Source organism: Aquila chrysaetos, chromosome 9 (assembly GCF_900496995.4).
Source record: "Aquila chrysaetos chrysaetos chromosome 9, bAquChr1.4, whole genome shotgun sequence".
Lineage (NCBI taxonomy): Eukaryota > Metazoa > Chordata > Aves > Accipitriformes > Accipitridae > Aquila > Aquila chrysaetos.
The window spans coordinates 39694949-39718994 of NC_044012.1; the positions used below are offsets into that span (position 1 = coordinate 39694949).

General features: G+C 42.7%; 2 protein-coding genes across 7 annotated transcripts in view; one reads left to right on the plus strand and one right to left on the minus strand.

The window, feature by feature from the left end:
* Positions 1-218: 218 nt before the first annotated feature.
* KLHL22 (kelch like family member 22) lies at positions 219-19173 on the minus strand. Of its 4 annotated transcripts, none has more exons than XM_030025668.2 (7): positions 18825-19173; positions 8466-8718; positions 7361-7526; positions 5428-6146; positions 4094-4286; positions 2437-2670; positions 219-1383 (listed from the first exon to the last, which is right to left on the minus strand). In XM_030025668.2, exons 2-7 carry the CDS (start codon positions 8690-8692, stop codon positions 1006-1008), a joined length of 1917 nt encoding a protein of 638 aa, XP_029881528.1. In that variant the 5' UTR covers positions 8693-8718; positions 18825-19173; the 3' UTR covers positions 219-1005. The 4 variants fall into 4 exon arrangements, with proteins under 4 accessions (XP_029881528.1, XP_029881527.1, XP_040982030.1 ...); XM_030025667.2 differs by having other exon boundaries at positions 8466-8735; XM_041126096.1 differs by lacking the exon at positions 18825-19173 and adding an exon at positions 8221-8287 and having other exon boundaries at positions 8466-8557.
* Positions 19174-19285: 112 nt separating this feature from the next.
* The window catches only part of MED15 (mediator complex subunit 15), a 30270-nt gene continuing 25509 nt past the window's right edge, over positions 19286-24046 (plus strand). For 2 of the 3 annotated variants that reach the window (XM_030025664.2, XM_030025666.2), the window contains exon 1: positions 19287-19467. In XM_030025664.2, coding sequence (XP_029881524.1) covers positions 19400-19467 — 68 coding nt within the window. In that variant the 5' untranslated portion in view covers positions 19287-19399. Of the gene's footprint in view, positions 19468-24046 lie in introns of all 3 variants that reach the window. The other variant, XM_030025665.2, reaches the window with a different exon arrangement.

Here is a 24046-nt window from a genome sequence, read left to right on the forward strand (position 1 = left end):
TACCTCTAGTCATCTCCTTATTACTTTTTTTCTTCTGCTCTGGCAAACCAATCTCTGCTCTCTTTATCCTCTTCTAAAGCATATAATAAAAGAATGAAGAAAAATTGCCCATCTCCCAAGCTGGTGTAACTTCACTGATACTAATGTAGTACTGTAGGATCTAATTAAGCTCACTAACTTCAGACTCCACATCACAGTTAATAAAACTGAGACAGCAGTTAAAAAGAAAAAAGTTCTGACAAGGATTTATTAATTTACGCTTGTGAACAGATGTGTCTGACAGCTGAACGATGAGATTGCCATACTCTGTACAGAGAGTTTTTTCTAGAAATCTTCTTTCCACTGTGTTGACAGAACTTGCAGTATAGAAGTTCAGGAGTGGGTGTCAGTTCACAGGCTCTAACCCAGTTACAAAGATGGCTGCATGCCCAGATGAGATGAAGGTTCAGACTTTCTCGCTACTGTTCCTGTTTCTGTATGTTCAATCTTGCTGAAGAACCAATCAAGCTGTCTGACACCTGGCACAGGAGGGAGACACTAGGTGTTACCTGCCTGTGTTAAGCTGGCTAGGAAGTTCTATTACCAAAAAAAAAAAGGAAAAAAAAAAATTTGAAAAAGCTATTTCAAGCTAAAAGCTGGAAGGAAAGAAGCTAGTCAAGCTGAGCCTTCTCTGTGTTTTTTCCTGTCCATGCTGAAGGTTGAGAAAAGTCTCCTTCAAAGCAGAAGAACCTCTATACTTTAACTGGGGGAAAATGGCAGTTCTGTAGTTACTTTAAAAATGCTGCTTTCTCGCAGGTGGGCAGATACTGACTGTAAGTGGCATTTTGTGCAGAACACTTGCAGATGGGCAGATATTGATGGTGAATGGCATTTTGTGCAGAACACTTATATTTCAAACCTTTAAATACTTATTTATATATATAAGAAAGACATATAAAATCTCTAAGTATTTTCTCCAAGCCTTAATTTCCTCATCCACTGGCAAAAAATAAATATTAAAGTTTTCTAATCTTCACTTGAATTGTCAAATTCCTCCCAGTCTGATACGCTCATAACTTCCGATGGAAAATCAAGGTGATACTTCACGCGGTCTGCATGCCATTCTGAGAACCATTTCTCTGTTTCCATTAAAATAGCCCTGGGCAAAGTGAGAACGCAGGCAGCCATCCCAGAAATATCATCCTCCAGCTGGGGTCCTTCCTCCCAACAGTCTCTCTCTGCATCGTAAATGTGGACATAGTCCATGCGGATTCCTCTGTTGTGGGATCTGCCTCCCAAGACATAGATCCTGTTGTCTAAGACCGCAATGCCTGGCTCTCCATGTCCTGCAGGAAGTGGACATACATTTGTCCACTGATCAGTGCTTGGCCTATAGCAGGCAACCTGTAAAAAAAAGAAAGAGATTAGCCAAAATCAAACTTGTATCTTAGTGACAGAGCCTGGCCATATGGCAGACTATTTAGGAAGCCATGCAATATCATCAGTCTTTTGACAGGGTGTTGATAATGGAGAGAGCATATCACTGTGTAGTAAAAGTACAGTACTCAGCAGAAAACTGTGCATAGTTGCCATATAGCTTTGAATCACAAGTTCTGACCCTGCTGCTGGAGTAACAGCTGTACGTCATTAAAAAAATGTATACAAAAGTGAAAAAGATGAGGACACATGGTAATACAAGCTCAGACTTGATGCATCTGTTTGCATTAGGAAAAAATGTGCTGGAACATACAAATATGACATATCTGCTGAGCTGTCTCTGTACCATATGTTGGGAAGCTTTAGATTTCATTGGGTACTTACTTGGCTAACTGCTTTTATTTGTAAGCACCTTTTTATCACTCAGATATACTTTTCAGCTAGATTTAATTCTGCCATCTTTATTCGCTTTATAAGAGCAGTTACTTTTTGTGTCTTCTCTTCATGTCTCTAGCAGTTCTAGAAGCTGGAATAAGACTCAAGAGAATTCTCACCAGCCATCACTTTTCATCAGGTACTGTACATTTAATTGCATTATACAATTGCCATCCAACACATCCTTTACAAATCTGTCCTGCAATTACACATTGGTAATTCAAAAGTCCTCAACTTAGAAAAAAATGCACATGAGAAGACAATGTAAAGTAAATTTAGTTGATGTGCTACTTATTGGGTATGTGCATGCCAATGAATGTTATCCATCAAAGTTGTTTTAAAATTGGTAAGAATTCCAAGTGCTAGAGCTTTAATGCTTTGTGGGTTAGACTATGCGTTCAAGACAGACAGCAGTAAATAAATCATTGTAAGTTCTGCAACTGAGTGGGGGAGAGCTGGTGCAGTAGCTGTTGCTGGGCAGACAGTTTTATTTGCGTACTTAGTAGGAGAAAGACATTACATCAGAGTGCAAGCATCCATAAGAAACAGACTCTTCCAAGAAAGACAGGTATGACATGCTCTCACCTGGTGAACATCCCTTCTGTAGCCAGAATCATTGTTGCTTCCTCCAATTACATAGAGCTTTCCTAGCAGTGCAGCCATCCCATGCCAAGCACGTCTCACTGGACCATCTGCTAAAACGTCCCAGCGGTCAGTCTTTGGGTCATAACATTGTAGCTCCTTCAAATAGTCTTCTCCTCTCCTCCCACAAGTAATATACATCTTCCCATCCAGTGCTGCTCCAGCGTGTGCGTATACCTGTATCGCCACATGGGAAAGCAAGAGGTTGAGGTCTGGATTTATGTATTTCTCTCGGTTTCAAAGTATGGAATAGACATTAAGGGGGTGACATTCTTCATGTATTACGCAGATATCAACATCTGGAAAGATTTTCTTATAGACAATTCCTTTCTAGGTGATTATGCTATAAGTGTGAATTTCTGAATGAAATACACTAGAATTTCTAAAACTTCCAGAACTGCAGTGGGTTCTCATTCTTTATTGTTCCTTGATTAGAAGGTCATTCATACTATTACTTTTCTCCCTAGTCTACTTGGAAGCCTCTCTGTTGGAGATTTTTCTTATACAAGCAGTGTTATCAGAAATGCAAGATATCCTACTTAGTAGCACTCAATTGGATCTTAAGGATTTTTATATTCTCAGCATTGACACACATTTATTATTTGTGACCTCATGCAAGCTCTTCTGCCTCTGCATCCCTTTCGTAAAATGGCAGTAATATTTGTATTTTTAAGGTGTCCTGAGATTCTCAATTGAGAGGCATTACGAAATCACAAATATTATTTTGTGCTGGTCACTTGACCCAAAGCTTTTAAAAGGTACAGTAGAAATCAGCATAGTTTCTTGAAAGATTACTCAGGATTTTAGTTTTCTTCCCTAACCAAGATTCACCAAGCAGTTGTTTGTATTTATCTTCCTCCTTTGCAACACTTTTAACCTGAAAATGGAAATTCTTGCCTTTTTTAGCAGTGTTAGAGCTTAGAACAAACTTTTCCACTCATAACCCCAATTCCCATGTCACTATACCATTTCCTGGTTCCTGAGGTCACGACTGCTAGTTTGGCAATTGCTGTTCTAGAAGGATAAATGCTACTGATGACAAAAGACAGCTATTCACTCACGTATTTCAAATGAGTAATGGTCTTAGGTTAGCTCACCAAGATGTGATTCTGCATCACATAAGCTATTGTGACTAGAACTTGTTACCCAATCTCAGTTCTGTGTGCAGGAACTAAGCAGTCTATAGAAACTGATGTACCTTCTTCCTGGGGCATTATCGCTTCTGATCAGGAGTAAAGCATGTTGTCAGGACTGTGAGAAGCTTGTACTACTGTGGCTCATAGTTTACCTGCGTAGGAGGAATGGGAACTTCCTGTTCCCAGAGGTTATGTATTCAAGTTTAAATGGTTTTAAGGATGAGCACAATAAAGGTGCAGGGGAAAATGACAAGAAAACAGGAAAAATAAGCATTTAACCTCAAAATGTAATTTACATATATTATTATTCTCCTTTCTTGATATTCATTTATCCCATATACAGAGGCTACTGTTTTCCATCTGACTATCAGCAAATTTAAAGCTACACACGAGAAAAGCATCTAAAAAGATTAAATCAGGAATTGGGGAACTGTAGTAGTGTGTGTGGCTAATGGACTCCTTACCTCCTTCTTCAGAGGTGTCACATATTCCCAAGTGTTGCTTTTAGGGTCATACCTCTCCACTTCCCTCAGGTCTTCATGGTAATCTCGGCCTGCGACAGCATATATATAGTTGTCCACAACACAAACACTGAGGTCAGCATGCTCTTGCTGTAGGGACTGGATCTGGAACCATTTGTTGTGTCGCGGGTCATACCTTGTAAAAGAATGGGATCAAAGAAAGTTATTCATACAGGCACAGAATCATTGCTGGAATACCAGACAGTACCACAGATGTGGGTTACTGTACTGTTGTTGGCTGAAATTGAGCTCAGCTGTAAGTGGAGTGAAATTTGGCCTTGTCAGCATTTTATTATTAGCAAAGTTGTTTTATTCTATTTTTAGAAGATGTATTTTAGCTGACATAATCATGCTATAAAAGCCTAGGTTTTCCATTATTTTATACCTGCTGTCAGGTTATACATCAAAATCTCTGCTTGCACAAAGCCATTCTGCAAGGTAAAAGAGTCTAAAAATAGCACAAAGACTGAATCTGGATCTTCAAGAGTCCAAGAAGGGCATAAATATGTGGTGGGTTCTTTGATTCTTTTTCCCAAGTATCTGCTGCTCAAAGTGAACCTCATGATTCACTTTCAGATCAAAATATCTCTCTGGTCTGAAAATTTTACTTACAGAGAAAACTGGTTGTGAAGTGAAACTATGCATGCCATAAAATAAGGGAAACTCAGCTAAAACTAGTAAAAATTACCACAATATAAAAATAAAAGTGTTTGTTTTTGCAATGGAATGGACAGTGAAAGGTCTAAACTTGATCCTTCCTCCTGCTCTTTTCCCTGGCGCAGAAGAATATGAGAGGACCTTGGAATGCTGCTATTGTGCACGCAGATTCTTGAAAATCAGCCAGTAATAGCATTTTATTTAAAAACTCTTTTTGGTAGCTAAATCCCTTTGTATTGGGACCAAAACTACACTCAGAGGACTTCTAGAAAATCCTAGCTCAAGAGCATCTAGACAATCTAGGGTTCTAGGTTCACTACTGCTTCCCACACCTTTAATACTTCCCCCCTCCAACAAGGCAGAAAGTAGCACATGTAATACTCTTGAATAAGTAGCTGTTTCTACCCTATCAGGCTTGGCTTAGTCCCATCAGCACTGCTGGAAGCTTCCTGTTACTATGAGGCTCATTTGTTTACTTCTTGTGTTTTCTTTCAGTGAGGCCCCTGATCAGTTCCTAATCTTTCGGCTAGCAAGTGTACAGACTGCACTACTGGCTTACTGACTCAGAGATGGGCAACAGGGTGGCAATAAAAATAATAGCAGGATTATCCTTATCTTACCTCCAACACCTTGACTCTGCTCGAAAACCACTTACATTGTTGTCTCCGCCAATTAAATATACAAAATTATTGAGAACAGCAATCCCTTGGTTGGACATTCTGGGGGCTAGTGCAGCTGTAAAGTGCCTCCACTCTCCCAATAAGGGGTTCAGATACTTGGCTTGATCACTGAGGACAATGGATGGAGTAGAATGCATCCCTCCAAATCCCACTACACACTGGAACTCTGATCTCAGCTGTGTCTGGGAGCTCTGAAGCATTGGCTGAAGACATTCATTCTTGTGGTACATTAATGCATCTGCGACTGTATCTTTTAAAGGACATGGACTTAATTTGTCATGAAGCCTTTGCAGGATCTGGGGTTCCATCAGAGGAAAACGAACTGTCTCAAGTAGCTTAAGGGGCTCCATCAGGGAGACCTGATCTGTCTCCAGTTGCTCTGGAGAATAATGGTAAAAAAGTGCCCCATCATAAACTTCAAACTCATAGTTAACCTCCAAACGGTTGCTGCTGAGAAGGGAGTAGACCTTCTGCAAGGGTAGCTGTCGGTACACTTGTGTCCTTGAGAAAGCTGCAAAGTTCTTCAAAATGTAGGAATCCAGCTGATCACTCAAATGTCTCAAGTCGTAATGGTCAGCTAGTCTGTATACGTCGAGGATGTTCTCTTCGTCTACCCAGGACATGAGAAAATCACAACAGAATTTAATGACTTCTGGAATCTGCAAGAGAGAGAGATTTTTCATTTCAGACACCACTTGCCTCACACTCAAGAGACAGGTGACAGAAGCCCGGGATGACTGTAAGGAAGTGGTACACAAGATGACTGCTCTCCTCACAGTCTGATCGCCATGTTCACTTGTGCCCAATTCACCTTTCTCCAGAGAAAAAGAACTCAACATGGGTATGTAGATGAATATAATATAGACCTTCTAGCCACACTATACTGCAGGCCTACGAGTTTGGCTTCAGGTGCAACAGCAATGTGTCTTCCAAGACACATGGGACACTGGACAGCCAGGCTGCCTGGTTCGTTAGCGTGGTACCAAACTGCAGGCTGCCTGGGAGGCAGTCATGAAAACAGAAGGCATGGAGGACATAGTGAAAGCCAGGTTTATAGTCACTCCGTAATTTCAGAGCACTATAGACATACTGCATCAAAGACTGTATCTGTAACAAATATATCTACATCACTCAAGAGCACAGGAAGCCATTTGAAAGGAAAATTAATACGTAGTGTTGTCTTCTGAATACAATTTGAAGTCATATCTGGCAGGAGGGACTACTGGCAAATAAAGAAGTAACTGCTGTCCAAGAGCCCCTCTGCTAACAAAGTGGTGCTAACTATGTGTGTACAAACCAACCAAAGCAAGCACGCGGAAAGTTTAAGATTTAGTACCAAAGCCTTGTGCAGCGGTTAGCTGCAGGGGAAATTAAGAGAAAAAACTTGTCTTAAAGGCACATGAACTCTGCACTTGGTGCAGAAACCATAGTGGTAGGATTTCATGTAGTGACGGGGTCAGGGGAGGTTATGTGCCTGTGGACTCAATCTGGGGAAGACCTTGAGCAGCACAACAATTTCTGAGCAGCAAACCCTGTCCTTTACCATAGGCCAGAGGTATTCTGTTTCAGGGAAGCTTTCATAAGCAGATCAGTAGAAGTGAGTGCTAAATAAAATAGTCCTCTAGATGAAATGGTAAATCTTAAAGTAATAAAACCATTGGCACAAATAAGATGTGCAAGTACTCATTCATTGTTCCTACCCTTCCATTATTAGTTCCAGTGGATACAGCATCCCAGAGAAATGCTTCTCATCAGACCCATGCTCTTATTCACCCCCTAACCCTCCATCTAACCAGATATCCATGTTTTCTGTTTCTTTCATTGTTGCTTTTGTTTCTTGCTTCTTTTTTTGTCACATCTCCCAGTACCTCACCTGAAGCTGACAGGCTGCAGCTAAGGTTTCCTGTACACTGTTCACACTGAGTTCCAGCTCAGAAGTGTAAATGAAGTTCAAGATTTTACACATTGCATTGTAGGAGATGCCATGAATATGAACTTCTTCTTGTTCCATCTCTCTCAGTCCTCCTGCAAACATTCCTCTGTAAAAAAGACAATGGCACATGCTATGGCAGATTTGCATTGAAGCTATTTTCAGTTTGCTTATCTTACGTTGTCCCAGGAACATAAAAAAATATTCAGAAAGATAAAAACCTAGCCAGACACTTCTATGGCATTACCTCTTCTCTAAGCCAGTGATACCAAGAGTACAGGCCTTTAGGACCTAAGAAAATAATACTATTCATTCTGCAGGAAAACAGTAGAGGCCATGTGAAAGGTACGATTCACAGCTGAAGGACTTAAATACAGACCCAGTACATACGGATAGTCAATGGGCAGAGGCAGATACTCTGGGTGTGGGGGAAGAGGAAAAAGAGAGGAACTTGGGACTGTAGGAATTTTTTCTAAGCTAGAGCAGTTTTTCTTCCAGTTAGAAGTTTGCCTGGATTGCCTTGGGATTTATTTGTTTGTTTGTTTGTTTGTTTGCTCTATGAAAATAAAGTGAGTTCAAGAAACTGCTAGTCAAATTGACCAGAGGAGTGCCTGATTTAATGGACAGTGAGTCACACTATAGGGATGTAACAGAGGAGTGACCCACTTCCAGTGACTTTTTGTGTATTATGAAATGATCACCACAATGGGCAAAGTCTTCCAATGCTAAGGATATGTTAAAAGCCACCCAGAGTGCATTTATGCAGAAGACAGCTGTTCAGATAGTCTCTCCTCTTTATATACCTCCAAGTACCACAGGCAGTGAATTTAGTGGAGGTAAGCTCAGTGTGCAGGAACAAGAGCTTTATTTCTGTAGAGAAATAACAGAAAGATGAATAAAGCCATACTTAGTATTTTGAAACACATTCAGCTCCATCTTACAGGTCTAATTTTACATCCAGAAGCAGTGTGCCGAGACAGAAGATTTGGATGTTGCAGGTTTGAGTAATATTCAGACACATGCTTGTTACTGCTGTATGGAAGTGTACCTGAAATAGTCACAGGATGCAGCTAGAAGTATGCGATGAGCCTCAATAGGTTTCTCTTCCACTACCAGAACTACATCGAAGAGGATGCTGCTGTCTCGGAGAGATACCAAGCCACTGAGCAAGGCCTGAGAGTGCTCTGCACTGCGGTATGTGTTGCTGGTGCGCTGCTGAAGGGAGGGCTCGAGTTGAGCTTTGTGTGGCTGAGTCAGCTCCTGATCCTCCGCCATCCCAGGCAGAAATGCTCAGCCACCAGCTGTAGCAGAATGAAATCTGTGAGACAACAGAATCAGCAAAGGTTTGTGCCTTTTGCTTTACTAATGGTCCTCTGACCCCCGCCTGTCACAGAAAATAAATCAAACCAATTCTTCAGTCAATGGAGAGACAGTTCTACCCTGAATAAATTATTCTGAATGATGATACTGGAAACAGACAGGTGTACATCAGCACACCAAAGTGGCAGAACATGGTTTTTCAAACAAGTATTCTGACTCTTGGGTTTTCAGTCCAAGAGTCAAAGTATGTAGCATGTAGGGATATTTTTTTTTCTTAGCAAGAGTTTCACTTCCCAACCCATTACCAGAACCCCTTGTTTCTTTTGCATTTCTACATCATTTATAACAAAGAACAGACATATTTTTGCTAAATTGCCTAATATCCTCAGATAACATTGCTGCAATATAAACTGCACGTTCTGTCTTTCTCTTGATATTTTACCACAGAATCTGAAAGTTCTCCTCTCTCCCTGTCTTTGCTTTTTCATTTTCCTTAGCTGAGCACATTTCCAACTGTCATTCTATAAAATACTATATGAAACTGTAGGCTTCAAAGTGAGTTTCTTTATTGTGACAACTTCAAGCTAGCATGCACAACTGCTTTCCACTTCACTGTGATTCCCTGCAGAGACAGGGTATTTCCTCCAGTGTAGGCACTGTAGAGGGCTATCCTGTACTTTTTTCTAGGGCTGCCACTGCCACTGTAGGAAGGTCGCCTATGGCGCAAGGGGGAACACCTGTAAAAAGCTAGCTGGCTGTGGTTGTGTTTCATGTCTATGGTTAAGCTCTCAAAATCTCATGAGTCCTCTTCTACCATCCTGTAATTTACCCTTTTCATTGTCTTTGAAGAATGTCAGAAGTTGTAGCAGTTACAGCTCATAGACTCTATCCAGTTGTCAGAACGCATTAAAAAAACCCTCACATTACCAAAAGGAAGTAACTTAGCTGATACAGTGCTTAAGACACAGTTATAATAGCCTCTCCTCCAGCAGCCTGGGAAATAGCTTAGTGGCACAAGGGATAGTCACAAGGGGTTATCAGCAGTCAGAGAAGCAAAAGCAGAACAAACCCAGCAAATCCAAATAAACAATGAAGAAATGGAACCATTGTTTAATTGTGCCAGCTATAGACAGTGAATGCAACACTGGAAATCTCTCAAAGGACTGCAAGGTATTCTGTGTATGGTCAGTGAGGAAGGAGCTATCTGGATGACACCAAGAAATATGAAAATGTTTATTGTTCTGCCTGAGGGAAGTTACCCTACACTGTCCAAAACAAAAGGAAGCTAGGTGGCACTGCATGGTAAATGGGATGGAAAAAAACCTGAAAAAGCCTGTTAATGGTTGTCTGCTCTTTGCCAGCAAAACCAAGACAAGCAGCTCAGAATAGGAGCTCTGATGAGACAGCCTTCTAGGGAGCACATTCAGGTCAATTATACAGGGGAAACTATCCATCATCAGCTGAAGAGATGAGTAATGGATTATTTTTCATGACAGGTAAATGCTTTTCCTAGAAATAAGATGACTGCTTTTGAAGCAGACAAAACATTACTGTATCATTTGATTTGCTCCTGGGTGATACTAAAAGTGATGGATTGAGGCAAGGGAGATAATATAGTAAAGGCAAGTGAAGGAGTGAGTGTTACTAGATGTTGATCAGAAATTTCCCATTTCACTAGAAGGGAATAAATGCAGCAAAAACAAGGTTGGGTGAGATATGGTCCAAATGAGGAACAGATTCAGATAAACCACATTAACCCTGTTAATGTGGTTTAATGTGGTTAACACTCCAGAGTTAATGTGGTTAATGCTCCAAAAAAGGCTGCATCTTTTCAGCTACTTAGCTCTATCAAAGAAGTCTCTATAAGAGTAAAATCATTGCATCAAAAAGCAGAAGTGAACGTAACAAATGAACTATTTTCTGAATTCAAAGACTTTTGTTGGATAGGGCAAACAGCATGACCTTTGATACAAGCCTATAGTGTGTCATATAGTGTAGGGATTGGTGGAAGAGGCTAGGGAGAAATAAGTGAGATATATTAAAACTACACAGGCCATTGACCCCGTGTAACAAGCGTTAGCGAAGAAATGTATTGTAGAAGTGGTTTCCAGAGAGAGAGAGAGATACATGCAGGGTAGAGTGGGAAACTTGTATAATCATGCCAAGCCTTTATTTAAATCTACCTTTAATTAATATAACTGTAGAGTTACTATTCAGAGTACATTCTGTATCCAAATAATCTTAAAAAGGAACAGAAAGGGGGTGAAGCTTTCAGCAAGTAAAGCTGCAGAAAGGATGCGATCTTAAAAATATGGTAACTGGAACCAGGAAGATCAAATGGTATTATGAAAGAGAGTAAATAAAAATAAAAATCATTTAAATAATTCAGGGATTCTGAAGCCTGTATGAGCATTAGTTTCTGCAGAGCTTTCAGTGACAAATGGGGCTGTTTCAGAGATATGCAGCAAGTTTATCTCACTGCTAGTTCTACTAGATATGGACTTGAATTATCCCACAACTGTTAGCAATAGCTGAACAAACCAACCCTTCTAGCAGACCTGGGGTAAGGCCAGTGTGGTCAAACATAGATGCTGGGAGCGCAGCTGAACCATCCTCCACAGCTGATTTTTGGCTAGTCAACAGCTGAGCCTACAGGTATTTTGCTATGCTTTATTTTCTGAATTTTGGCAGTCCCTACTTCTTGTTCTCAACTTCTGCCCCTAGATTGTATCTTGGCTGTCACTGGTGAGCTGGACTGTCCTTAGGGTAGTCACTCATGCACGTACACCAACACAAGAGCTGCCTTGTGCATTTGGAGCACAGAGCCACTATAGTATGGAAATTCACCACTCTCTATAGCTACCTGTGAGGGTTTTTTGCCATCCACAGTTATTTGCTGCTAACCAATTTTGGGTGTGTAGGTTGAATACCAATGCTGCTGCAGAAAAAGGGTAGAATACTATTGAGCAGGTACAGTGTATGTGGTCTAAAACTTGCCAGCACTCATAAGCTCTTTTTGTACACAGATACATGAAGTTTCTTAATTACACTGTGGCTACTCAGACAACCTATATCCTGTGTACCTCCCTACTCTCCTAAACTGGGCTTCAAGGCTTATAAGTAAGTATGCCTGTCTATTGTCATAGTTTTAACCAGTGGTAACAGACTACTCTAGGAAAATTCTCACTGCAGTGATTTTCATGAACTGTTCCCAACTTAAAAAATTAAAGGTGGACATGTGTGGTATTAGTCTATGATGTCTGACTGACATAGGTGGTCAAGTCCTCTTCTTTGAGCCAAAAGCCAAGGAAAGCCACTTAACTCCTACCTAGGTAGCCTTAGAAGCTGGTAGAAAAGACCTTTAAGACAAAGAAGGGTAGAGAACCATTAAACAGCTTGTGGGGGAATGGCCAGCAAGATTCATTTAGCTGATTACTGAGTGTGCTCAGCTTTGTAATAGCTGTACAAGGAGCAGCTGGGGTTGGGTGGGTAGGAAGTTACAAAGAGTGGTTGTTGAAACAGGGTTAGTGAGGTTGTGTTGTGGGCTGCTTTGAAAGAAAAGTGAGGTGTTTTTGCCATTTGAGTTTTGTGGATTCAGTGCAGTGTGCTTGGTGAGCTGATAGTTTTGAATATTTCTCCAAGTATTGTTCTAAATGCTGACCACAAATTTGCTGGGGAGGGATATTAGAGTTAGCACAGCACCTTGCTTCTCACACTGTGTTGTATAACTGTGACCTGTGTGCTTTGTGCCTTTGTTACTGTCTAAAAATCTGGTAGCCAAAACAGTGGAAGTGTGCTGTTTAATGTGTGGATACCAGCTGGATGGGGGAATGACTGTTAATCTATCTAGGAATTGTTATGCATTGTAAAGTGTCCATCAGTCTTAAAAATTACAAGGGAATTTACTGAATAACCTCTGTATATTTTGAGCTGAAAGTAATTTAACCCTATGTCCTCAAACTTGTATTTTGCTTAATCTTTATTGCCCTTTATAAAAAAAAAAAAAAGCTAAATGTAGTCCAAGCAGTACAGTTCTGAATGGAGAGACAGAACAGGTTTGTTCAGCCTCTTGTATGCTGTAGAAAATCTTCTATTTACTGTTTTTCCTTCCTGGCCACTCAGGAACTCTGCTGGATTTTAGGGCTTGAGACACCATTTTCACAGACTGGCATATCTGCCCCTGTAAATGAAGGGGCTGTAGGCAGGCCCTTGGTAGCTAATATAAATGCACAGTCCCTTGAACCATGCAGTTAAGTTCCCTCTATTCTGAGCCTCTCTCCTATCAGCTTCTTGCTTGTAGGACGTTCTTGAGGCCTCTCTGTTCTCTTACTTCTATTATTGAGAAACTAACTCTGTGACTGAGCCAAGTTCCTAGAAATCTGAGTGATAAGTTTGGGGGTTTTTTTTCTCCTCTTGTGCAAGCTTCTCAGTGCTGGTCAGCTGTTAACAGTGACGTTCAGTGGCTGAGTATTGCAGAACTGACCTTAAGTTGGAAGAGATGAGGAACTCCTTCTATTCACCATGCTTCTTTAACAGTAGTAAAGATAAAAAATATTGTCTCATGGTCTGTGGGATGCTGTCTCCAGAAACAAGGGAAAGCAAGTCCTTGTTCCAACCACTTTGAAACTGCAGAGAAAATCAGACTAGAGATTTTCTTAAGGTGGCTGCACAAGGTATTTGAGACTGCAGTTATGTTGGTTTGCATTTGTCTTTTAGAGGACATGGGTTAATGTAGTGATTAATTTTAGGGTACTACAACTGAGTGCCCACTACATAAAGAGGAAGGAGGCCTATGAGGTCAGTAATTGTATGTGCGCTTCTATAGGCAATGCTAATGTAGGAAGACGTGCACTGTTTAGTCACTTCAAATCAAGGAGTTAAAAACTCAAAGCAAACAAAAAAATCCCCCATAAATGGCAAAACCCTCAGGGGTACCTAGAAAGATGTGACTGCTCTTTTTCAATAGACCGAAGTTTTCTATATTCCATGCCTGGATTCCATTTAGGAACCAGGAGAAAGCAGCCATGCCTTGCAATGGTAGACACGGAGGGAGTATGAAGGAAATACAGTATTTCCTTCTATTTCCTGTACTACATTCAAAGTTCACTGTATCACTAGTGGTCTCTTGTAATAAGCTATGGACACAGTGGAAGCTGCAGTGTCTCAGTGGCTTGCTGATAGCTCTGTGTGATTGTCTTGTATTCAGATTCCAGTACCACAACATGCTTCTGCAGATTACTTGTATGAAAAATGCAGAAGTGTTAGGCTTCTGATCATTCAACTGCAATAACTGCTTATCTGTACATGAAAAGAGTTGTGGTTGGTTTCTTTTTTTTTTTTTTTTTTAAACAAAATCCCCTCTCTGATCAATGACAGAATACTTGCTTTCACAGCAAAGGTATGTGGTTTATGAGTGAGAAGGTTGGCACTGGGATAGGAGGAATTGAGGGAATGGATTGTAGCTTGATCATTCAAATGGCAAAATGGTGTGAGACTGGTATGCTGGCTTGCTCTTGTGCTCACTGAAAATCCTTATCCTTTTAAGAACACAGGGTATAGGAATGGAGTAGCTCAACTAGAACAGGGAAAGGAAAAGTTAAAGGCATGGCAAAATAGATATGGTAGAAGAGAATGCAATGTCTGTCCTACCTGAATTTTTAAGCGCAGAGCAATTGTTACACCATGCTGTTTGTGTGCTGCTCCAGGAAAGAACATTCTGGGGAGTGGGAATTCATATGCCTTAAACCATATGCTTCCTGAGGTTGAGAAGAGTCCTGCTTCCCTAAGAATATATGTGGTACCTGGGAGCATTTCCCAGCAGCTGGGTCAGGGCGTATGTCCTGGATGCATCCTGCTGCCATTATAGATATACTCAGCTTTTATTTTCTGGTGAGATATGCTGTGCAGTGATCCTGTGCTTTAAACATAGTGTAGATAATTTACAGTGCTGAAGGCTGTTATTGGTATTGCATGGTATGATACATACCTAGGCAAGTATTCACCCCTTTTATGACTAGCATCCATGTCATACAGTGATGCTTACTAGTGTGTGGTGTGGGTTTTGTTTTGTTTTATTTTTTTTTTTGTACAGTTGTGCTGACAGCCTTAGTTCTCTACTGTAGAGAAATGGCTGGATACAGGAAGGATTATCCAAGTTAGTTTCTATGGAAACTCAGACATTTTTGTATTCAAGAGCTTGTAGCTGTCAGTTACATCTCTACAAAGAGGTGTTTTATGCAGATAGTGATATTTTCTCGTGCATCAGCTGTGCCCAAAATAAACTAGAGCTTGCTGGTGTTGGGTATCCAAATCTGTTTAGCTTACTGCCATATGGACAGGTGGTTTAAGCTTGGTGGGGGTCCCATGCTTTCTGAGAATTGTGGAATAATTTAGGCTGGAAAGAAACTTGAGAGGTTTCTAGTCCAATCTCCTGCTTGAAGCAGGGAAAACTTCAGAATCAGGTCAGGATGCCGAGAGCCTTGTCTAGTCAAGTGCAGAATCTCCATCCTTGTCAATAATTGGAAAACTGAGTGCTTAACCATCAGATTTGTTTTCTTTTTTATCCTGTCTCAATTTCTTTTCCTGCAATTTGTGACACCTGCCTCTCATCCTTGGCACCGTGTACCACAAAGAAGAGTTTGGATCTACAGCTTCGTGTACCCATTAGCTTAAAAAATGGCAACTGGGTCTCCCCTTAGCCTTTTCTGTATCGAACAAACCCAGTCGTCTTGCCCTGCATGTGTTTGTATCTCCTTGTATGTGCTCCTGCCCTGTATGGTGGTCCTTCACTGAACTCACAGGTTTTTCTTTCGGTATGGAGCTCAAAGCTGGGCATGGTATTCAGTTTTTGTGGGCTTGTAAGTGCTGAATAGAGTGGGAAATGATAATTTCCCATGACCTACTGGCTATGCTCTTGCTAACACAGCCCAGTATGAAGCTGGCCCCTATTGGAGGAATCATATTCAGCTTGCTGCTCATCAGGACCCCCAGGCTCTCTTAAAAAGCGGACTTCTAGCCAGCCTTGTCTCCAGCCTGCTCCAATATATGGAGTTACTGTGACCCAGGTGCATGACTTTTGCTACTGAAATTTGTGTGGTTCCTCTTGGTCCATTCTTAAAGCTTGTTGATGCCCCTCAGTTGCAGCTCTGTCCTCTTTCTTGCAGGCTATCTTCTTCATAGCTTTTTTCTAATACAGAGCAACCAGTATGGTGTGCTGACTGTGATCCAAATAGATTAGGCAATTAAAAGTCATAGTGCGTTGGAGGAAGTTTAAAATCGGTGCCCTAAGGCTTCCCACACTTTCATCTCTCCCTAGGGAGTAACAAGAATTAGGATCTAAGCCAGGCTTCAGCTGAAAGCCTGACAAGAAGACAAGATACAAGACTAGAGTAAAATGCTAGTTATGCTGACTCTCAGGGGTTGCAAATGCAAATAGGCAGAACCTGGCTATGTACCAGAATTTTAACAGGGCAGAGGGCACACAAACAAATAGATCAACTAGTCAGGGAGTGTGCAGAATGGGGAGGCAGCTGGGCCCCTGCCAAAACAGTTCAGAAAACAGATGTGATGCCACAAACAATGTAAATTGAAAAGCAAAACTATTGTTCATTCTAACTGGAGTGCAGATACTGGAATAATTCACCAACTGTATCATAATTTGTAATGGGCACTTGTAAGACTGTTTGCTACATGGCAGACAATTGAGTACACCATTATGGGTAGCCAAGACTTAAGCCAGTTTCATGCCTTTTGAAGAAAAGGGGAAGAGAAGAGGGGTGAAGGAAAAACAGAAGCTTTGCTCAGCAGTACTTCTTTCAGAATTATGCCTCTATGCATTCACAATTGTGCAAAAAAAATCTTCCTGAAATACCACTTCACTTTAGGAACCTTGTACAAATATGGGCAATAACCCAAACAACTCCTTTTGACTGAGGTCCTTGCAAAAAGAAACAAAGACATCTGGTAGCATATAATATCTCAAGATTAGTTCTGAACACTCATCAAACGACGAGATGCTTTTGCTAGGTCTATACACACAATCTTTCTTTAAGTCACTAATGGAAATATGCAAGCACATCACTCTGGGCTGAATTTCTGAGCCGTTTTCAGTTTCTAGCATTAGTAGTATACTTCAAGTGTGGGAGGAAACCAAAAGGCGTGGTTTGGGAAACAGCTTTTGCAAACTATGCTGTCTCACAAATTTTGGCATTCATTCCTTTCAGAAGCAAACACCTGTGGTTTGTTGTTTTTTTCCCCAAGCCTATTACAAGTTATTTCTAAGACATATTGAGAATAAAACATCTCGTATTTAATAAGTATATGGCTAAACTCCCATGAAATGTATCTATGTTTATATATAACCTGAAGAGTATGAGCTTTCTAACTTGAATATTTTGCCTTATCTATGAGTAACTTGCAACTTACCCAGATTCATAGGGTTGTAAAGTTTTCTGTTGTGCATTTTTGGGAGGTGGCCTGTGGCCCAAATGCTACCAAGAAATTGTAATAAGGAAAAAAATATTCAATACGGTGCTAAAATGGTTTCTCTTCTGGCTTCATCATCTTTTTAAGAGTTTGATTATCTCTTACTATTTTTCTTTTTCTCTCATTCCTAATCTTGAAACAAGATTTGCTTTTCACCCGAGTCTTTCAGCAGTCATGTTCCAGTTTGGATGGAGTGGCTGTTTGTGTTTGAAGGATGGTGTGTTAACCAACTATATTCAGAGATGGGGTACCTGCTTACCCTAAAAACAGATGTCCTACCATTAAGGCTCCAGCTTTTTCCAGAATTAGGAGGTAGTGTTTAGTTCTATGTCCAGATATATCCGGTAAATCTGTGAGAAATATGTTCTTTTGACAGAATTGTTTTCGTTATCCCAAGAACTCTCAGAAAGCCCCTCAAAAATCCTAAAGTCTCTTCCATAGTAAGAACAACACCACTTTTTTTTTTTTTAATGAAGCTTCTACAGCATCAAGCTCTCTAAGTAATAACTATGCCAAAATTGCCAGTTTATAAATTAGCCAATGGTATATGCTCTACGAATTGTGAGAGACTCAGCTAGTTGGCAAGACTTGAACCTGCTTTGCTGAACTGCTTAAACCACATCATGAATTTTTAATAGTCTAAAATACAAGGAGGAAAAAAAAATTAGAAAGTAATTAATTCTGTGCCAAATACAACAATTAAGTGACCTGGAAGAGAGCAAAGGCCTCTCCCTGCATGCTTCAGCTCTGATTTCTGTACCAAACATGAATTCATTCATATCATTTGCCACGTTAATTTTGTTCCTGTAGGGACCTGTGGGGTTCCCCCCGCCCCGTAACTTATACATTTCCCATCAGGAGCACAGAACGAGCCGTTTTCTCCGCAGGGGAAGGCTACCTAGAGTTGCCCATCATTAAAAGAGACAGCCTGACTCTAGACTAACCCTGTGACGACGAGGTGAAAGCCAGTTCAAGCGCACTTCTGGCTTTACTTTCTCTTCCCCTGTTGAAAACACCTTTGCAGGTCCTGAGACCCAACGTCCTCCCACTTGCTCATCCCACCTCCCCTGCGGGCACAGCCCGGGCAGCTTTGCGCGGGGACGTGGGTCTTGGCCTCGGCCTCGCCAAGGGGATCCTCAGGGGCTTCGCGCAGGCAGCGGGGCCCTGGCTGCTGCCGTGGCCTGGCTGGGGCGGCCTCGGTGGCTTCGTGTGGGCGGGCGGGCGGCAGGGCCCGCGGCAAGGGGCTCGACGGGACCGGGGCGGCCGTGGGGTCGGCAGACTCCGCTCCGGTGCCTGCCGCGCTTGTCCCCGGACCAGCTCCGGCCGTTCCCTCCCCTCCGCGCCCCCGCCTCTGGGCATCCCGGCGGCGAGCAGGGGGAAGCGGGACACCGCCTCGTACCGGGGGGGCTGAGCCGGGAAAGGCTCCCGCTCTCGGCGCCAGCCCCCCCCGCCCCCGCCGCCTCCCCGGGGGAACGGGTGACGCCGGGGCCGCTTGGGGGTCGCCGCCTCCCCGCAAGCACCGGGCGGCCCAACCGGGGGCCTTGCGCTCCCTCTTTCCCCCCCGCCCCCGCCCCGGTCCGCCGCCGCCGCCCCAGACACCTACCGAGAGCGGCGGCCTCCGCCAGCGGCTTCCGCCTTCATGTGCGACCCGGAAACCACGGCGACCGCGCGTGACGCGCCCGCCCGGCGAGGGAGGGGCGGCCGCGGCCGGAACCGGGGCGAGCGGCGGGGGCGAGAGCCCCCAGCGTCACCCGGGCACCCGCCAGCCCGAGGGGGCCCGGCTACCGGTGGCGCTGCTCTCTGTGTGTATGTGTGTGTGTCCCTGGGCGGGGGGGGGGGCTCGGTCGGCCAGCCGGGCCCGTCACCCTCCGCGGCGGGGCCTGGGGCTGCGGGCGGCGGGCACCCCGTCGCTGTCGGTGCCCGGGTCGGTACCGTGAGTAGCGTGCAGGGGCGGGACTACATTTCCCAGCGAGCCCCGCGCCGAGGCGGCCAGCTCTCGCGAGAGTTGGCCGGGCTGGCGCCGAGACTTCATTTCCCTCAAGCCTTCAGCGCGCCGGAAGTGGGTGCGAGGCACTTCCGCGGTGGTGTGCGGCCGAGGGACGGCGGGGGAGCGCGGCGGCGGCGGCGGGGCGGCAGCGGCGGAGGAGGCGGTGGTCGGCCTTCGCGGTGGCGGCAGGGATGGACGTGACCGGGCCTGAGACCGACTGGCGCAGCACCAACTTTCGGCAGAAGCTCGTCAGCCAGATGTGAGTGCGGGCCGCGGCCTCAGCGCTGAGTAGGCCGCAGGCGGGCCTCGGCCTCTGCCAGAGGGGCTTCAGCAGTTCCCGCTGTTCCCCGGGCCGGCCGCGCCCGGGTGGCTGTGTCCCACCCGTCTCCGCTCCTCTGCGAGTCCTTCCTGGTCCTCCCCTTGCTGCCTGGGTTCCTCCGTGGTCCCCGGTGTTTGCTCTCCCCTGGGCCCTTCCGCCGTCCCCCTGTGAGGGGGCCTCGTTACCGGGATTTGCTCAGACCCTACGTGGGGGGTAGCCGTGCCTGTTCTTTGACTTCGTTTCTCCGATCCTGCTTCCCTTTCGCTTTCCTCTTCCCCAGGAATACTGGCTTCCTGTCCCGCTTGACGGCATCTGCTTTAGGGCTTCGATTTTGGCAGTGTGCATAGTGTTACCGAGTTTGACATATTCTGTCCTATGAAAACCGCTGTTACTATCTTGCATCTGACTTTTTAGGGCAAAAACGAAATAAAAATGTTGGTGATTTAATGCAAAGTTCAGCTTGTTGCCTTTTCAGTTGTCCTTTGTGAAACAATTGCTTTACTTGAATTACTTTGCTGCTCTGCATGTTTGTTGTATTTTCTGGAAGGCTCTTCTACCCTACGAAAGGTGGTTATTACAGAAGTGAAAGCACTGTTCAGTGCTTCTAAAGTAATGTTGAAATCCTTATTTGTGTGTGTTTGAAAAGGTTGATCTTGCCTTGTTGCCTATAAGAGTCAATATTTAAAAGCAGACTGTCTTTTTTTATGACATGTAAACAGTATGCTATTTGACTGCATGTGGTTTTACTCCCTGGTTGTGGGCTTTACTTAAGGTGCTGGTTCAGAAGCAAACTGTTACGGTATTCATTAAAATAAGATAATGTGTGTCTGTCAAAGCCATGCAAGCTTTCTCGGTGCTCAGAACTGTTGTTTTACTTTTTAAACTTTCTGCAAAGTCATTAATCTTGTTAGATTAATCCCTTGCTTTTTCTTCTCCTCTTCTACTGCTTCATCAAAATAAGGAAACAAAAGTACCCTCAAATGCTGTGTAACTTTGAGGAAATAAAGATGAGTAAGCAGATACAAACCTTAATGCAGTAAACCTCCGGTTTTGTGTTTGCCCTGCAAACTGCCTGTTTTTTCTCTGAGCAGGAAACAATGCTGATAAATGTTTCAATGGAAGCATAGAGCAAGAGATTAAGAAAATTACTGCTACTGACTATTTTTTAACTTTAAGGTTAATGCCATATGAAGAGATGACAGTAATCTTAAACTTCTAATTTGTGTTGTGAAAAAGTAGAAATAAAATGTCCTCGGTTTATTGTCTTTTACATATGTGTGCAGATGCCTGTGTATGATCTGTGTGCTTTTTGTCATAGATGTATTGACACAGCCTTTTTTCTTTTTTTTTTTTTAAGATTGTGTCTGTAAACGATGTTCCTTCCTTGCGCTCCATCCAGTTTTGTAGTATATATCATCTGTTTGTATTCATCGTCTTGTTTAAAAAGCAAACAAACTTATTACTGGGATAACTGTACAATGACAGTGACAGTTTTTTTTTTTTTTTTTTTTTTTTTTTTTTTTTTTTTTTTTTTTTTTTTTTCCTTCCCCGCTAGGTGTGCTAGATATCTGAAAACAACTTGGCTTGGTTTCATGTTGGTACTTGGAATAAAGTGAAGCTAGCCAGAAGTGGAGTTTATAATAGATAGGTTTGTTGAATGAGAAGTAGAAGCAATATATTGGCTAAAGAGACTTGAGCTCTGTATGCATCAAGTTCCTATTTCTTTCCATAAGCTTCCAGTTTTGCCATTAGTGAGGCTTATGTAGTAGGTGAAAGAGGGAGGTAATTAAAATAAATATCTGGTGAATCTGAATCATCTGAAAGTTTTCTGAATTTGTGGGAAGGTTGTTCCTAACAGTTACAAAAATACACTGTCTTACATGTGTGTATATCTTCCAGTTCATCCTGCAAATAGCAACCGATATTTATTTGTCAAGATGAGTATTAATACTTGGTCTTAAAAGCTAACTTAAATGTACAGAACCATTCACATAACTCATTTTGAGTGCCTTGTTACAGCTTCTGGATTTTACATTTGGGTTTCCTTTACAACACTGAATTTAAGTTGGGGGGTGGTTTGGGCTTTTTTTTTTTTTTAAAGAGTGACATTATGTGGATGAACATTTCAGGGTTGCTGTGTGGAATAGGTATCCTAGTGAATGTGTCAGTGGTCAATGTGTATGGTTTGGTTATCATCATTTGAGAGAAAACTGCATTTGATGACCTGAGAAACCCCCTTCAGTATTAGGTTCTTGTGTGAATGCAGGTCCAAGCAGGACTTTCATACTGTTACAAGATCCAGGAAAGCCTGAGCTTAGATAACTGAGGCCAGGGAGAAGCTTTGGCTTCTCCCAGGTTGTTCCAGGAGCCAGTGATGATGTAGGAAGTGTGAATATATACTTGTGCTTGCAAGGTACCCCTTTATTCCGGCCCTTACAGGGAGGAGTCACATACTGGTTCATTGGGAGTCTCCTTTCTAAAGGCCTTTCCTTAATATGTTTTCAAATGTTGGTGTTGCCTGAAGGACAGATCTGAACTGGGTTGTGTGGTGGTAAACTCCATACGTGGTTGTGTACAGTTGCTGCCCCAAGCTACTCCCAGGCTATGTTAGAAGGGAATCATGTTGAGTGTAGAAAAGGTGTGTAACTTGTGTGATGGACCGTTAATTTTGTGTTCAGCTTTTTGCTTGAAGTTTTGATAAGTATGTTCTGACTTAAGATTGAATAGGTTTAGCTAATGGTTCAGCTGGATGAGAAGAAAGAGCATGTGTGAACAGAAATAAGGATGGGAATGTGGAGAGCATGTGGAAGGAGGTAGAGGTGGAGTCTGAGGAACAAGCAGGCAGATTAGTGGAGCAGCTGAAGTTTTGGGGGGGTGGAGGGGGCAGGGAGAAAAGATGATCTGCATTACTGCTCTCTGTGAAACACTTCACAAAACCAGTTCATAAAGGAGCCTTAATTTTATATTCCAGCCTAGGTTGTCTGATGAGAATTCAGGCAAAAAAGGCCAAGAAGGCAGATGCTTCTCCCTTCCTGGGACTGTAGAAGGTGAGGGATTAATTTTATAAATACGAATTTTGGCACAACTGTAAACTGAAGAAGCTACTGCCTCTGCAATACCTCTTCATTCCAAGTGTTCGAGTTGCTATGCAGTGAACCTGTTAGGGAAATTTCTCAAAGTTAAAGATAACTCAGGGAAAGTGGTTATTGATAACCTTGGTTGTTCTTCAGTACTGCTGATGGCACAGCCAAACGCTTGTACTGGCACAACTTGGAAGGGGCGGCTTCTTACCTAGTCACCTCTGCTGGAGGATATCACTTCTGTTGGAGGATATGCTTGTGAAGCTATGAACGGGTGATTCTGTGTGTAGTGGGAGGAGTTGTTTTCATTACCTTTCCTTCCAGTTCTGCAGTAACACTAGAACAAGGCCTTAGAGAGGCTGGATGGTCCTTTACTTTTCCCTCTGTAGCTGAAGGCAGCGTTCTGGGGACTGAGGCCCTTCAGGCCTTTATGTGTTCTGTCCAGCAAACGTGAATAAAGTAATACGAGTGATTCCTGGTTTGGGTCTTCTGCTGATCTGTGTTGTTATGTGGGTATTCCTGCAGTGAGGGCTGCTATTGATGAAATTTGTTATGTCCGATCTATAACTAACAGAAATGTTGTGTGGGACAGCGTCATGTGCACAAGATCAAGTGATGAAAGTTTAATGTATTTGTTGGTGTTTACTTGGAGGTTTTTAAACCATGTGATGGGGATAGATGTGGCTAACGGCTTACCGGCACACTTTCTTTTAAACTTTTTTTTTTCCCCCCTGTTGTTGTTTTAATCAAGAAAGGTTTGTTGAACTGTTACAGTGATCAGATAGTCTATTTCACGAAACAGCATTTGGTGATGTTACACGGCTTAATGTGGTGTTGGGCCTGGAAATCATTGCCCTTTTGTGTCATTGGAACAACTGATTCATGCAGTCATGGTGTGAACTGGATAGGGGAGCTGGTATAGTTTTGAAGGAGAACGTGTTTTGCAAGATTTTTCAGCTAGATCAGCTGGCCAGAGTGAGAGATTGCACATTGCTGGGCTGGAAACAATTTTCTTGGGAACGGAGGGGGAATTCCTGAAGCTGTTCTTGGTGTTGAATGCTTCATCTTGTGAAACCGCAACTTTAACTGTTCTGCATGAAATGAAAAAGGCAGAGTTTTAATGTGCATCTTATGATGCATTTAGTAAGTGATTATGAGGCAGATGAAGGTCGAATTGGCTGGTACCATCTAGTTTTCAGAGTTTTGTTGAGTTTGGTGTTCTGCAAGGATATGATACATTATTTGGTATCCTTAACTCTGTGCTAAAGCTATGGCTTTTTTTTTTTTTAGTGACTTTCCCAGTCTCTTAATGTAAATATTATGTTGATTGCAGATGAGTATGTGAACAACAAACAAGTTGTGTGTTTTTTTTTCTTCCTCCTAGTCTAAACCTTTATTGGAATGCTAACAGATATGAAATGGAGCACTTGGAGTGACAT